At 35.5% G+C, this 17740-nt stretch overlaps 1 protein-coding gene across 1 annotated transcript in view; it reads right to left on the reverse strand.

The window, feature by feature from the left end:
- VWA8 (von Willebrand factor A domain containing 8) overlaps positions 1-17740 on the reverse strand; it is a 179620-nt gene that overhangs the window by 111258 nt on the left and 50622 nt on the right. Inside the window, exons 13-16 of the mRNA XM_050333094.1 lie at positions 13035-13195; positions 11722-11835; positions 3603-3771; positions 3220-3297 (exon numbers count right to left, since the gene is read on the reverse strand). Coding sequence (XP_050189051.1) covers positions 3220-3297; positions 3603-3771; positions 11722-11835; positions 13035-13195 — 522 coding nt within the window. The remainder of the gene's footprint in view (positions 1-3219; positions 3298-3602; positions 3772-11721; positions 11836-13034; positions 13196-17740) is intronic.

Below are 17740 nucleotides of genomic sequence, written 5' to 3' on the forward strand. Positions count from 1 at the left end.
AGTTAAATTATTTAATCTGTGTGAAGGATTTAAATCAAACAAGTCATGAGCAGAACACAATCCAAAAGGAATTATTTCAACTTTTCTCCCAGTTCATAGATTCTTTGTGCCTTCTACAGCAACTTCTGCTTTTTAATGGGCAAGCTTGTAATTCTGTATTTTTTGCAATAAGCCACTGTCATGGAAATCATTATGTCATCAAAAGATTAGCCTTATGATTTCACTTCATAAGCAACTGGAAGAAAAATGCGCTGTGAACTGAATTTTATGCGCAATAAAAAACCTAACACTAAACAACACTATCAATAACAAGGAGGTTAGCCACTGTAAAAGGATCAATGTGCTAAAAACTCGTCTGCTCTTCACAAACTGAGCATGAGCTCCACATGTAATGCTCTGGCAAAAGGGTCTGGCAGGATTCTTGGACGTATAAACAAGACAACACTGGGCAGCAGTAAGGAGATTGTATCACCTCTGCACACGCCTTCTGGGCGGGCCATTACTGGAACACTGTGTCCTTTTCTGTTTTCCACATGTTAAAATAAATGCTAAAAACTGGACCTGATTCAGCAAAGATTTACAGAAATTACTCAAAGTTTGGGAAGACAGACTTCAAACACACAGAGTAAAATTTAAAAAGCAGACAGAACCTCAAAACAAGTGATGTACTTAAAGAAAGATATAAAGACTGAGAAAGAAATCATTCTATAATTATATCTACCGGATGAAAGTATCTAATACAAACAGGTTCCCTATTTTAGCAGGAAACACACAACAATGAGCATGATCTGATAAGTCACGCCATGCTTTGCCTGGGTCAAGTAAAATATTTTAATTAGGTAATTTCAAAATGTTTCATTTGGGTTCATATACATGATTTCTAACTGCATTAAAATTGCTTTAATATATACTGCCGTTTCAACTGGAAAAAAAAAGTCTTGGAATTCAACATCCAGAGGAAAAAACAGAGAAAAGCAACACTTCAAGAAGTTCAGAACCTTTTTTTGTCCCCTTATTAATTTTTGAGCATGAGAAATGTTTTAATACAATTCTTTCCCCCGAAAAACTACCGTATTGACAAAAAGTTACATATATTAAAAGAAAAAAAATCAGTTATATGAAATGCTACAAAACTTCTCTCAAATTACGAGAAAGCAAAGAACAATACTTTTTAGCATAGCTCTAAGCAATGAGCAAGAATTATTTGGATTGAGCTAAATGCAAAGATTACTTCTCCCCCTGCTTTCACTGACAGAAAATTGTGAAGCATCTTTTGAACAGCTGTAGTTTACCACACAGCATTGTGGAGACTGTGATATAAATGATGGCATTTCATGTGTTATTTCAAGACCTGCTCAGACAAGCATGAAGCAAGGGCAAGGGAGAGGAGCAAGTACTACATCCTTGCTAGCCCTACTTACTAGTCGGAACCCTCACTGCCTTTGGAGATCATATTCTCTTCACAAAAGTATCGTAAACAGCTGAAAGGCTCCTAAGCAGAGCAAGTTTTGGCAGATAAGCAATAAATCACAACCTATGAGACTGCACCAATGTAGAAATGCAGCTGGGCATATGAAATGAGGTAGTGTATTTCATACATCGTGCCACCTTGATTAAGTCCAATTTCTAGGGATGTGGGCATTTTAAATTCTAAATAATATATAGGTTCATATTCTGCACTGAAATAAATAAGCACAGAGGAACAGGACCACTGAGGAAAAGCTGTATCACATCTTTTGAATATTTGCAACTGTTAATCAAAATTTTGGTAAGAAAATTTCCTCCTCTCTTATCTGGTTTGGTATTTTTTAAATTGAACAACTATAAACTCAAAATTGGGTTAGTGACAGTCTTTGTAATATATATCTATGAGGTATCTAATCCAACAGGATCTTGATTCTGGTCCCTAGATTCTATTGTAAATCAAGCAAACAATTACAATGACGCAGACAACACCCACAGAGTGAACTGTCTACAGGTACTCTATTTTTAACAAAATCACTTTAAACAATGGTTTATACTTGAGGATTATCTCTGGTAGAAGTTTATTTATTTAGACAACTCTATAAATAGCCTAACATACATAAGGCACACATTTCAGTTCTCTGCACAGGTGTGCTATTTCCAACACGTCTTATGTCACTGCCGATTTACAAGAATCCTCCCTCGAACCATACTGTGACTCACTTCTTATCCAACATCATATAATTCATTTAGATATTTCACAATTCTACAGATAACCACAAGTCCATATTTGGAAAGGATTTTTGTAATGCTCTATTTAGGTATGGTATGTGTCCAAGTATGCCAAAACCAATATACGTACACATTAGATATAGGAAGCTAATAGATAATAACAACACTGTCCCAACGGCGTACCTAGATGTCAACCTTTTCACTTACTTTTTTTAAGCTCAAAAGAGCATAACAGCCTCTCTCAGCTTCTTAAATAGTAATACTGTAAAAACTATTACCCAAGTTAAAATCATGAAAACTAAAGACAACGGATTTGCACACCAGTTAAACTCCTGGACTCTAGTAAAAATGTTTTCCATTTTAGTTACATCAAAAACATACAGTGTTTTAGTTGCCATAGCAATAATTTCCTTTTCTTTTCACTGTGATTTAGCTGTGTCTTTTTATGGAATTTTGTGGTCACTTTGTCAGCAGAACTTATTTTTCTTGACATGTCTTCTTTAATAGAATAGCCTATAGCAGTAACACAGCCAGGAGTTTTGGAGCCTTCCCTTTCCTGAGTCTTTACTGCTGCCCACTGGTATTTTATAATGTCCAGGTAGCTCCTATTGCCCAGAAAGCCTCAATAATGTCATCTGTCAAATTTCCAATTACTAAAGTGAAGTAATCAAAATGTATTTGAATGCACATACCTATTCAAAAGGCACCTCACCATGTTTCACTGTGAGCCACATATCTAAACTCAGTAACAATATGTGTACTGTTCTTCTTGATTCTCTGGAATTCAAGCATTTTCCTAAAAGCTTTACTTATGCAGATTCCAAATATGTACATCATAAATCAAAAAAGTTTAGATTATGCAGTGCAGTAATTGCCAGTAATAATTTTCCGGGGGCTGGTTTTCCACTCAGCTGACCTTTGAAATAACACTATAGCTTAGCATGTTTCACTCAGCCTTTGCTAAAACAGTCATAGCAGGAGACAGTAAATTTAAGGAGAAAAAAAAAAAGAAAAAGGGCTCACTGTGGCATCATTTGTCTCTCGAAGTTTGTGCGTTAATGACAACAACTGCTCCACAGCAACACTGGGCACATTTGGAATCTGAAAGAAAAACAGCATTAATCTTACTGCAAGATATGCAAGGTCCACATACAGATCCACTCAGATACAACGAGCACACAGTTGTCACAGTTGCTTTACGACAAAGAGTATTTTCTTATTACAGTATCATTTAATATCACAAAAAGAATAATACCATTAAAAGAAAAGCAGATATGCTGCTTTGATAAGCTTTGAAAAGTAACTCATTTATGCTACAGTGAAATAGCAAAATATTTTTTAAGTAGAAAATAAACCTGTTCGGTAAGCAGTAGTCAGTAAGTGCCTAAAATACTGAATATACTTACCATTTTTTTAATAACTTCAATTTCTTCACTCTTGCTTAAAGATCGAACATTATGAAAAAGAAACAGTGTCAAAAACTCTGGACCCAGCCATTGTTGGGTACTACTTCCAATGACAGGAGGTTCTGCTAAGACCACTATTCTGAAAGAAGGATGGATAGGAAAGATAGACCTACAAAAAAAAAAAAAGAGTTTAAAAATGCATTACCTGGTTTATGCAGTGAATATCAAATTTAACTTTACAACAGATGAAAAAGAGGTAAATTATTGTACTGCATCACATAACAATATATTCAGATCATTTGCAATGCAACTTTGTTATAAAAAAAAGTTGCATAATGTGACTTGCAATTTTAAAAAATTTACACATTTTTTATGTTCAGAAGGGCACCCAAGTAAGCTACAGTCTACTTGTTGTATATCTGAAATGGACACATCTCACTCATTTGATGGACTTTTTCAAGCGCTTTACCTAAAGCAGGATGTCTCACAGGGAGAAAACAAGACCTACTAGAGCTGCAGTAATGAGTACTCAATTAGACTGACAGAAAGGATGACATTGTAGAGACTGGCCTAGATACCGTGAAAAGATGAATTTAGTAACAGTCTAGGAGTATTCCCCTTACAGATGCTCTTTGTGGTCCTTGGAAGATCATCTAGACTCTTGGCATGAGATTAATATGCCTAACTTCAAAATACTGAAAGTTAGGCTTCAAAGATCAAACCAATCACCTCACCCCTGGCTCATGTTAGAGTCAGCATGAGGAGACAGGTCTCTCAAAAGACAGACTAAGTCTTACAAGAATTTAAGAATTGCTGTCCTGCATCCTTAAATCTACCCATCCTACTACATGTTCCATCCCTCATTACAACAGCTGGAGATGTTCCTTGGAAAAAACACGGAAGTCTAGCCAGTACCAGTAATCTGTCCCCCTCATACTTGCCCAGCACCTACAACCATATCTTCATGGTTATCAGAGGGTAGATCTCTGTTTGCTTTAATATCCATCTACCCACAAATCTTTCTAACACCCTTCTGAACTTCTTCATCCTATCTGCCTCCACAACTGCCTGTGACAACACATGCACTCACTATTCCTGGTTGTAAAAGCTTCTTTTATTATTATTGTTCTTTAAATCTTTATGGAACTGACCTGCTAGCTTCAGCCAGTGTTCCTCAGTTCTCATTGCATGATTAGGTGACTAATAGTCTTGATTCCACTGAAGATAATGGGAGCTCACAACACAAACTTAAATAGAAAACTTTTAGATGTGTTAGGGCACTAAAAGACCACTGCCTTTGATTTCAGTATCTTTGTCTTCTTCACATCTTTTGTATTCTTTATTTATGTAATATTTTCACCTCCTATGACTGGACATTCATTGGTACTCATCAATCAGCACAACTGTGTGATCTCTAGAAGCAGCAGAAATAATAGAGTAACAAGTCAGATACAAAAGCCAGTCAAATTGTGCGAGGAGGGCCTGTTTTCAACAACTAATTTTACAGTACTCTTCTTAAAATAGATGCTTGTTTGGAAAAAGCAAGGGAAATTTAATTAGATAACTTATATTGCTGTTACTATGTCATTTTTTGTATAAATTACTGAAGATGTAGATCAACAAATCTACTGCATAGTTGGCTGTTTGTCACAACAATAAACCTGTGATAAACAGGGCAATCACAGCAGTCTCTTGTATCGAAGCAAACTAAGGCAGTAGCATGAGTTATTCTCAGCTGAAAGTCATAAGCCTAGAAGCTACTCCCTGATTGATAAAAATAGAAATAGATGTCTGAAAACATCACATGAAAGAGGAACCAATGGGAATGTCACTGTCACTAAGCATAAAAAAAAGGTCAGGGAACATTAGCCAACCTTATTCTAAAAGAAAACATTTCCTAGATAGGATAAATACATATACCTACAGTCTTGCCTTTCTCTACACTACTAGGAAGAAAAACAACCCTCCTCCAGAAATCCATCAAATTCTAGCCCTTCTGCAATACCATAAGAGAACACAAGAAGCAGTCAACTTTCCTGGTAAAGGAATCACATTTCTTTTGTATCACCTCCTCATCACTGTCTAACTCAAAGGGCATGGTGGGGACAGCCAAGAAAAGCACAGAAAGAAGTGGGAGGAGAGTAGATGCAAAGTCAGGACAAGCTAACTTGGTGATATCAGTTAAATTCACTGAGTAATCTCTAGACTTGGACATATCACAACATCACTGTTGTAGGTATTGTTTGTAAACATGAATAAAACTATTTGGCTACTTCAAAAGCCTATTGTTTGGACTGACATTTGCAATGTTGAAAATATCAACCTAAGTGTATTATTAAAACAAATGCCACAAATGACTCAATCCTTCAGTTCTCTGAAAGTTCCCTGTTTCCATCAGCACAACTGAAGAGCTTCAAAGTTGTTCCATCACATTATAGATCAAGACTCTAAAGAAATATAACATGGAGAGCTCCTATGTGGAGCTGTACTTTGGAGAAAAGAAATCTTTGACATGACAGGAAATCTTGTGTTTTTTTGCAAATGAAGGCCAAGTAAGTGTATCTTGTTAAAAACTTGGCATCTTTTAAATTAATGAAACTCAAACACAGTGGGAAGATTTGGTGTTAATTGATTCATGCAAAGAGTCTCAATCCTTCTCTCTATTAAATATTTACTGACAACACAGGCAGCAGAGCACTCTCCTAGTAAAATGAGTGTCCTTCTTTTGACATCAACCACCACTGCTCTCAAGAGGCAGATCAAAACACTGTGGCCAGGGCGATTTTAAGAGAAGATTTTCTTGTTATTGACACATGGTTCTGAGCAACTGAAGCTTCTCATAAAAAGCAATACAATGCAGAATGGCATTTTAATGCCACTGTGCAAAACCAAACTATTTTTTCTTATCTCGTCCTGTAAAATGATTTAATAAATCTCATTTTCTATCAATTTTTATAAGTTGGGAATTGCTATAATACTAGGACCAAAATTACCTGTTGTTACTTTTGTGCTGTATTTCTTAAATTTCACCACAGTCTAAAATTAACAAACTACTTTATCTTAAAATTCACTAAACTGGAAAAAAAGCCAAACCTCTCAACAACAAATGAAGTAAAAACTAAAAAATGTAAGCAATTAAAAATTCTATTGCTTGGTAAATTCACTCCCTGCCACACTTCATATTTGTCTCATCTACTATGTGTTCCCTTTCAGCCTAATCGCATGGAAAATAATTCACTGTCTGCAAGGCATTAAAACCACCCATGAATTATGAGTGACTTCTTTTAGCTTTTGAACTATCCTATTACATACCTTCTCCTCAATTTTCCTATAATATCTGCCTTTCTGCTCACCACACCAAGGACTTAGTATCTGCATGTGTGTGTGTTGTGGGGGGTATATCCACAGAAACAGGTTAAAATACTTCATCGTGAGATAAATAAACACTTCACTGCTTGTCTTGCAAAGGCTGTGTACTGTCTTTACAATATCTGTCTTGGTGAAGTAATGGATGATTATAGAAGAACTTCTATGCAGAAATCTTGGACATGCACAGTACTTGAACTTAATCTCTGAACCTGTTCAGGGAAATGAATAAGGCATCAGCATCTATAATTTCCTTCTATGTAAAATATCTTGAAGGACCATCTGTCACTTTCTCAAGGGCTGCTTTTTTTTTCTTCTCCTTAAACTCATAAACAAGAATTCTTAGTCTCCTCAAATGAATGATTGTTATCTTACTATGTTTGCTAACTTAACTCCAGCCAAACTAGCATAACAAAAAATAGAGGAAAAAGGGCTCAGTGGCCAGTACTAGTTACCTTTTAGCTTATAGGCTTTCAGCAGGCCAAGGAATTTCCCAAAATATCACAAGGGCAACATATTGCTTTCACTTGTCAGTCCTGAGAGAGCTATTGCACTCAGCAGTCTCAAGCCCTTAGAAAAGTGTTAATTTTTATACAGATGTAGAAATGTAATGAAATAATAGTGAACATATGACTCAATGACAATAATTAGCATAATTTAAAATCAGAATATACTTTATTAGCCCTTATAAAATAAAACTTTGAAATGAAGTTGTCAAAAAGTATAACTTATGACTAACAGTGTTCTAACCTGAAAAAAATTGAGAATTATATGAAAACCAAACAATACTTTCCTCTTTGTCCAGCATTGTGGTTTAAGCACATTCACATTCTCTACTGTAATACTGCTTGCATTCATATACAGAGGCGATTTCTTTAGACTATAGTGTGGTCTGAAATACCACCCCTTAAGTAAAAAGAAAATTCCCCCCACCCCCCCAAAAAATCAACAAATTATTGACCCTCTTCTCCTTTCTCTTCTACTACACAGGTGAATATTCTGACTACTGAGGCACTAAAAATTAAAGGCACTAAAACTGTAAGAAAATATTATGTTTTCTAACATCAAATACTTTCATATAGCAGCATGAAAGCCTAGTCCAAAATGTGTCTTGCTTGTCTGAAGAAGGAGTCTCCTAAAATATCTCCATTAGTATCACAATTTTTTGTCTTAAAAATGGGGGAAATCTTTAGGTGTGTCAAATCCTTTTACAAACAGTGACTAAAAAAAAGTGTTTACAGAGGTTTTGATTCATTGGTTAGGAATGGTACACCTTCTCTCTAAAAAAGATTTAGACGGAAATTCTGTTTTAAAATTCCATTCACAAAGTAGTCTACTAAACAGCATTATCCATTTTTCTTTTCCACTATGAAAGACATACTTGTATTTATGCACCTTACAATAGCATTGGCCACGTCACCAGCGAGTCTTAAATTAAGGAAACAGAGAGTAACAGTGGGTTATTTTGTATTTATGAACAATTAGAAGTAGCACAAAAGAAAGAAACTGGAAACTATATTACAAATAGTCACTACAATCAAGAACACTCGCACAGCAGAGCTGAGCTGAATGCACTTCCAATGAATCATTGATGTGCCTCAGTATGTTTCTTCCTCTTCCTCTGTTTCTCTTAACAACTACATTAGCACATGACATCAAGTAGATAACATGCATCCTTTGTACCATATTGATTCCCAGTATACAAATGACAATTGAGGCTCAATGAGTGGGACTTGTAAAAAAAAAAAAAAAGTCAGAATAATCCCCTGATCCAAACAAAACTTGAAACCACTTTACACAGGAACTCCCTTATCGGAAAATTAACAGTAGACTTAATGTGTCACTCAAATACCGCAAATTCAGTCCAAACTGGGAGTGATATCATAAATTCCACCCACCTGGCAAAGAGCAATTGTACTGAAATTAGTTTAGTCAAATCCAGTAAATCAGGGTAATAAAGCTGTCTTTTCATCTTACTCTAACATCAGAAACACAGCTAACACCATTAGCCACAGTCAGTGACATGCAGCAAGGGAGATGTTTCTCATCAATACAGAAATCCTCTCCCAGTCGTGATGTGGTAAGAATTTGCCCAGCCAACCTGCTAATAAATTCATGGTACAACACACTCTGTGTAACTTCTCCACAAGACAATACATTGCAGGCAAAGGAGGGATGGTTAAGACCATCATGAATAAAGTCTGTGATTAAATCAGCTGTCAATACCTCAGATATCATTTGATGAGAAGGTGCCTGGAGAGAAGGGTTAATTCTGCAGCATTCTGCAGCACTGGGAGGTCCTGAAGCTTGCAGTGACAGGTAAGTACTGCTGAGAAGGATAAGTAGCAAGGAAGAATACAGTCCTGGAATCAAAGATGTCAACTGCTGACATTGCATCCTGGAGCCAGTGAAAGGTAGTGATGTTTACAGAATATGGAAGGCACCAAAACCAGGATGAAGTCCTTGAACACCTTAAGTTTCTCAAGGGCTCATGAGAACAATGCCTCTCTATAGAGAGGAGTCATCCAGTGATGCCAAAGAAGCCATAGCCAAAACCAAAGAAGTGGTTATATGTTTGCATTACTTTAACCTGGTTTCTTTTAAGTCAGTACAGAAAACAAGAGCAGATTGGATGTTTCACCTATGAGAAGGATAGGATTCTCAGCAAAATGGACTTCAGACAATTCAGTATGAAGAATTTTCATCTATAGCCAAGATGGAGCTAAATGGTCACACTGAGCTTCCAGATGCAGGCATGCCTAAACAGTGTGGTATCCGTCTGTTTTTAAGACCAAGTACTAATCAGAAATGCATTCTTGCCTAATACAACAGGCACCTCTCACTTATGGATTAGAGTGAAAGCTCACTGTCAGTCAAATAGATAACTAAGAGTTTAGCAATTCACAAAACACTATGTTGCACAATATTAAGGTGGTTAGGTAAAAGCAGTACATTGCAATCTGAAGGACAGAGAGACATCCTTTCAAGGAAAGCCCCCCCCCCAAAAAAAAAAGACTTATGGAGCCTCCAAAGTAGCCAAAAACAATGTGCAAATGCACAATTACAACAGAACAGTGGAACCATAATGTTACTCGATGAGACTGAAAGGAAGGAAAGTAGATTCAGAGGTGACACAGTAAGGAGAAGGGTCTATAGAACAATGGCTGAAGAAGACAGCTTGGACAGTTCTTATGACTTATGAACAGCAAATGAAGGTTAAAGGGAGTCCACTGCCAAAACAGCCATAGTTATAATGGAGATGCAGAATCCAGATGTAAAGCTCTATTCTTGTGAAAGAGATTTGATCCAGTAAGAGGGGTAGTACTGAAGATGAACGTGCAATGCATTGTCTAGGTTTTTCGAATATATTTGTCATGAAATAAAGGGTTCTAGGCAGTAAGCATAACAGTACAGCTACTGCCATTCTGCCTGAAAGCACCTTGGACAAGACCATGAAGACGAAGCAGGGAGGAGACTTACAAAGTAGATATATTTCGAAGTACAAAGTCCACTGCAAAGTTGGGATACCAACCTAGATGGGCCCTTGGAGCTTTTTGACCACACTTTCAAGGTCTATGCTTAAAATCCCAATAAACAGAACACTTCCCTGATGTACAGCCCTTCACTTAAATAAAACAAACGCAGGAAATTACTATCTAGTTAGGTGTATGGTCTCAGCAGAGTGGACAGAATTTGCAACAAGCAGGCTTAGATTACACCATACCTACAAAAAAGTAGAAGGCTTAAAATGAAGTCTGGTTTTTTGGTTGGTTTTGTAGTGGCTTTTTTGGCCCTTTTTTTTTTTCTTTAAACCGACAGCATTCTGATGAGAAAGGGAACCAGAAATAAGAAAACATCTAGTAAAAGAAAAGGGTGGACTATAAAGGAGGTCAAAGAAAAAAATAGATTCAGTGAGATAACTGAGAGAAACCAAAGAAAAAAATAGATTCAGTGAGATAACTGAGAGAAACCGGGTAGTACATCATGAACTATAAGCAATCACGTTTCTTCATAGTTTGGGCACAAACACAGCCTGCAGCATTAATATGAGCATGGACATCTGACATAAAACTTCAACTGTTTTTTCAGACGGTAGATCCATTTCAGAATCACAGTATGTTGAGGTCCTTATATATTACTGAATATTAGATTGCATTTATTTTGACATACCCTCAATATATACTAGAATTGGTCATCAATGTTTGACTATGTATCAAATATGGTCTCAGAGGACTAGAAAACATTTCTATCTGTGGAATGTTTCTGGTAGACAAGTGGAAGTGAAGGAACAAAAAGAATAAGCATAATGGGTCCCAACCCATCCTTAGGATTTCCTGCCCCATATTACTTGTAAATTAAATACCACCTTTCTAGCTAATGAGGCAAAAGAATGCAACAAGGAGCATTTAATTTCAGTTTAGCTTTATTTTCCAAGGTTTTTAATAAAATGTTCCAAAATTAAATATCATATAGCTTTATATCTATTTTTGTAAGTACTAATAATTTCAATTTCTAACTGCTTCTCTTGAAGAATATTGAATGTTTTCCTTCTAGTTCAAGCACTCTAAACAGGATGTAATTTTCCCATGCCACAAAAAGAAACAGAGCTCACAAGGAGCATGATATTTCAAAGATGTTTCTCCTAGTGATTAGAAGGTACTCATTTAATAGAAAAGCATTTTGCAGTTTTTTATTTAAAAAAATGAAAAAACCGAAATGCCGTTTGCTTCTATAGTTGTAACTGACACTTTACCTTTCTTGTAGTTTCTCATCAGAGAGCTGCAATTCTTCTTTTAAGTTTTGATATCTATCTTCCCTTAACAGTCTGGTGCCGTCATATAGAGTCAGTTCTCTGTCATGCACTAGTCTGAAAATAAAGAATAAGCTCTAGTTAGCCCTTGATTACTTTTTAAAATACTTATAAATCCATGGGTTTTTTTAAAAGCTATCTCAGTCAAAGTAAAAACACACAGTAAAAAGCCACAGTAAAAAGAAAAAGTTATAACAACTTCACATGCATCCAGGCATGGAGGTAAAATAACATGCATAAGTTTTAGCACATAGTCGGAGAATTTAGTTTAAATAGATATGGTAAGAATGCAAAAAATAAAAAAAAATCTGTCTTACCAGTGGAGTGTGCATAAATGGCATGAAACAGCTGTTTTGTTATGCTTGTACCAAGTAATATACTTTTCCTTTGTTTCTTGAAGTGATATCTTTCAGCTGGCTTTAATAATTAACAAACATACAGACCTAGCTTTTATTTTTTCGTAGGCAGAAGTTGATTAGCTATAATGCATGCACACGTCAGAAGAAAAAATAATGGAAAGCTAAACTGACGACAAAGCAAAAACACAGGCAAGTACCATTTTCTCTTCTGCCTTTCTGTGCATATATATAATAAGAGAAAGCACAAGATGTTTTTGCTACAACCTCTTTTAAAGTTCATGATGTCCTTTAAGTTTGCAAAAGGCATTATACGATGCAGGCATATGAAATAGCAGAAAAAATTGACCTGACATTATAGATTATTATTAACATAGTATTTGCTATTACTATTGCTGTTCTGCAAAGTTTAATTTATTTTTGTATTGAATTATGGAATAATGTTTAGAAATAGTTCTTTGCTATCAATATAAAGTATACTTTTACATATAACTATAATGATCACATATTATTTAGAAGCAGAATGCACTCAAAGTATTTAAAATTTTTTTGATATCTTGCATGTTCAGATCACTGTGCAAATATTACCAATTTTTAGATTTCATAATTTTAGAGTGAAATCTAGCTCATTTAAAAATTCAGACTTACATTCCATATTCAAAACAGGTTTAAATTTTGTGTATTATTGTAGACTTACAAAAAATGAAATAATTGCTTCCGCTTTTAATTATATAAAAAATGAGCACTACATATTCTATGAAACTTCAGCACTCAGCTTGATCTTTACAGCATTCTTGAAGTTACAAAGCCATATTCACCAGAAGGAACTTAACTTCTCAGTATGCACGCGCTCAACAAACATATCACATGCACCCAACTTAGCTGTGCTCACATCCTGACCTTTGAAGCACAGCTAGAGTGCCAGGGTTAATTCGATGAATGCCATCAAGAATAACAAGCTTTCCTTCCAGAGCTGCAGTAACAAGTGGGGATGGTCTCCAAGCAGTGTCTCCATTAGGAAGAGTATACCTTTGCTGTAGCAAGTCTCTAGCCGTCATATCCTGTAAACATCAATTCATCAGAAGAATATATTTATGCTCATGCTCTATTTTCTTAATGTACGGGTACATGCTTTCTCCTTAAAAAACTGCTTTGTGTTCTTCCTTAAGTATATACCCTTGGAAGACTAGCAGGAAATCTTCAATTACTTTTCTAAAGAGGATTAGAAATACACACACAAATGTTAAACAGTCTTCGGAAGTTCTAGTTCTTGCTCTTTGAAACAAGAACAAAAGCCTTACTCCCCCAGCCTGCCCCTTTAACACAATACCATCATTTGACAACTTGTACACAGCTCTGTGTACAGAAGGGGGCAGTAGTTTACACCTGGAACAAAGAAGAATAATTTCCTTCATATGGAAGCCACCTGAAAGAGCAAAGATTTCATCATTAATCTTGAACACAACATGATATTCACCTCCCAGCAGGAAGATGCAGTGGAAGCATCACAGAATAATGGACAAGGGTAAGAAAGAAGACAGTAACATGCAAAATATCAGAAGTACACAGCATATCACAAAATAATGCTTAAGGGATAAAACAAAACCAAAAGCAAAATCCATCATATCCTCTAGCAAACATATTTTATATGTTCCATTATAACAGGTAAGCCCTAGAGTAGCAAAGACATAATAGTAATTTTGTGACCTGGAAGATTAAATTCCTTCCTCAAGCTGTGCAGTGAACACAACTTAACCTAAAATCAGATGAAAATATATTTTCTATTGTAGTTGTAGCTTTTGCATATGTACTTTTCACAACTATAAACCCTTTGAACTTTAAAGAATAAAAATAGAATATATTACGTCATATGCCCTGAATCATTTCCTCTTTCTACATTTCCTTAAAAGCCTTAAAATAACAGGATCAAGTCTCGTTCCTTCAGTGCTTCCACATTTGTATAATTTAAAGTCTCACATTCAAATCCTCAAAACCATACCATTTACTTATTGTTGCATTTTTGTTGTTTTACTGCTGTGTTTGCTCTTTTCTATTAATTATACTAAAACCATAATATGAAACATTTTTATCAACACCACAGAAAAACGTTTTAGGACTCGCATAAGAACGGCATCCAGCAGCTAGTAAATGCTGTAACTGAATAATTAACTAACACACCTTTTATAATTCAGAAAACTATTTCATCTCTAGAGAAATGAAACAGCATGCAGTATGAATTGACTGGGAGCCTAGTATGCCATATAGCACATGTCCATCTCTAATTCCAACAACACTTGAGAACCATGCAATAATTTTCTGGAGATAAACTCAGAAGTGTATTTTGCTGCAAGATATGTCCTGAAATATAAAATCAATATTTATATTGTGATTTAAATGGTTGAATATTATTCAATTTAGGGACACATTAAAAGAAACATCGTTCCAAACACCCACAGTTTTTGTAAGAGACTTATTTTATGGCTAACTATTTGCCTTGTGACTTATTGTTTCTATTTATTTACTCTTACCCAATTTTTAATAAATTTTATTCAAATAATTTCATACATGATATTAAAAATAGTCTTATAATACTTTAATACTGTAAAATGCCTCCCTTTGGAGGGGAGGTAACCAAAGGATAAGAATTAATTTTGCCTCTTGTTTTGGACAAAGCAATAGCAACAATACATTGCCTCATTAAAAAAAAAAGCTTATTTTGATTTGTAACAGTCATTGTAACTTAAGTGGTTTACATTGCATTGTTTATTTTCTAAAATAACTTGTATTCAGAGGAAAAAAAAGGTTGTTTAGGAGAGAAAACAAGTAGGGTAACTTCTGTTCCACTTCCTTTAGTAGTTTTACCAATACAAGCCTCCAACCTAGGCATTTTTCATGGCTCGCAGTACTAATCATGTTCTTGGCAATTAGGAGGTGAAAAATCTATGTTTCCTGCTTTTCACGCCAACTTGGACTCATCATTTGTTAGTACTTCTCAAATACAAAATTGGAAGGATTTTGTAAAGAAAAATTATGAGGTCATACGAATAAAAAAAGTCCTAGAAACAAAATCATCACAGTACACAAACACCAGTGATGTGCTTAAAAGACTGTTTTTGCTGCGGAAGAAAAGAGCAAGGTGCTGGAAAACTGTTATAACATAACTCTGACTGTTATTTTTTTTCCTCTGAAACTCTGGGAGGAGAAAATCTTATATTTTAAACTAAAGGTTCCTTAGATACATCCACAAAGAAGTAGCTGGCTGCTGCTCCTCATTTGCTCTTGCTTAACTGCATTAAGAGACAAGTTAAACCTTTCCTAATCAGGATGAGTTTCCTTTCTCAGCAATTTGCCTACATGGAATTGTATATAATGAGAAATCCGTACACTGATGTCAGATATCACAAATGAGACAGGAACTGTTCTCTGAGCCAGCTATTAGTATATGATGATCTATGTCCTGAAAAGGTTGGGTTTAGGTAAATTTGATTCTCATCTCACAACCTAAAAGCTTTTAGAGTTCGGGTTTTTTTGTGAAATCAATAGAGAGAGAGGCCTTTTCACACTATCCAAACCCTTAAACTGCCTTCAGATGCAAAAATGATGAAGCAAATATTAAAAGTAAAGATCATATATATATATTTTAAAAATCAAATAATTCATTTCTTCACAGACCCTGAAGTAAAACAGTGCTATTGCTTCAGACCAAGGCTAAGTGCCCCACTACTCATTTTTGTGCCTGTAGAAATTATTGGAAAATAAAAATGAACCACAGGACAAATAAAAACCTCCTTAATTTTAGAAATGGATTTAGGACAATATGATGTCTCTCTGATAAAAAAGAAACAAAAAGATGGTCTTTTGAACCAAAGCAGAAAAAAAATGCTAGATTTACAGCATTATCAAACTTTTCATAGTCTTCACTGCTGAATTAGTATATGAATTTAATATCTGTTCTGTCATTAAGTTATCCTATTACTTTGCTATGCAAAGCCCCTGATACATTTTTACATATTTTGAGAAAAACAAATGCATTCTGAAATTCTATTTATAGATCAGATACATTCAATAATATTTTTATACAATGCTTCTTGTAAAAACTTTTGAGTTTATGTAACACATTACGTATTAGAAAACATCTACACATGTGGATCTTACATTGACCTGGCTACACAGAAATTTACAGTGAACAAGCAGCTCACAATCATTTGTTTCCTTCAGCGATACTGTTTGGTGTCACCAAAAAGCCTCTCTGTAAAACCATGTAAAGTCCTTTGAACTTGATCAAACCCCGGTGAAACCAAAGGAAAGGTTACCTCAGTGGGAAATACTTTAAACCCTTTGCCTAGATAACAGATCCTTTTGAAAGAAAGATGTTACTAAATAAATAGTTCCACTCTCAGCTCTGCTTATACATCTCCAAAAAGGAAGTCTTCTGCTCATATTCATCACAGTCATACTAATTACAGGTGGGAATCCAAATAACTGTCTGATTTTACTGGTGAATACCCAATATTGTGTGCAACAAATCAAGGGTTAGGGTGTGCTTGTCCTTTAGCAGGTTTGTCAAGCTGCAAAAGTTATTTTCCTGGGATAATTAAAAAATATGTTTACAGTGACAAGGACAGAGAGAAGTATGCAGACTGGCTGGACACGCTCGGTTCTGGTCAGAAGCCACACGCCTATCTTAATAGACCACTACACAAAAGACAATAGGTGCTGTTTGGAATCCAGGTATATTACTATGAATGTAACATTACATTGATGAGGACAGGTAGCTTTGGAACCCTGATTTGCTCACACTTGAACATGTAAAGTTAAAGCATTAGAAAAAGGGCAGAAGTCATCTGTCTGACTCCAACTACGCAGATAGAGTTTCAAAGTCTGTGCCCTTATCAGCTGAAGCCATATAGGGGGAAGGAAAAGCAGTGGGATCCTGTCTGGGGAGGTCCTCAACATTGCAAGAAAACATAAAGTAGACTTCCTTTTTTAATCATCATCAGTATTTCTCTATTCTATTTTCTCTCGCTTTTTGTCTGATTCAAACTTTCAAGTTCACCCACCCATTTCTCTCAGTGTCTCTCCCCATATGCCATTGCACTTCCAAACCAGATGCCACTGCCATTTCTTCCTTTGGAGGTCTCTATGCTATCTGGGAAAAATTTCAAGCAGAAAAGGCATGGAAGAAAGAGACCAATATATTGCATTAAATCTGATGTTAATGTTTCCCTGCAGCATTGCCAATTATCACTCACAACTGTAAATCCTGTGATATTTGGTGTATTTTGACTCCAAGGTCAAAGGAGACTCTTGAGTTTGTATTTTATTTGAATGTTTCAAGGTCAGCTTACACTTGATCTCTCTCTGTGTGAAAAGCTAGCAAATTAATTAATTCTACTTTTAAATCTTGTAATTTTTCAGTTTATGCCATGAGGTTAGAGTGTATTACAACTTAAGACAGACAATTCTTTCCAAACATACTGAGTGACCACTGGCTATGACATCACTTGGCTATGAGAGAGCTTGGGGGTTTGCAAAAAAACCCAACACCTCTGTTGTTGAGAAAGTCTGTGAGAAAGTCTGAAGCATTGTTCAGATGAAATACAAGG

Source organism: Myiozetetes cayanensis, unplaced genomic scaffold, assembly GCF_022539395.1.
Source record: "Myiozetetes cayanensis isolate MyiCay16 unplaced genomic scaffold, myiCay2020 scf5-8, whole genome shotgun sequence".
NCBI lineage: Eukaryota > Metazoa > Chordata > Aves > Passeriformes > Tyrannidae > Myiozetetes > Myiozetetes cayanensis.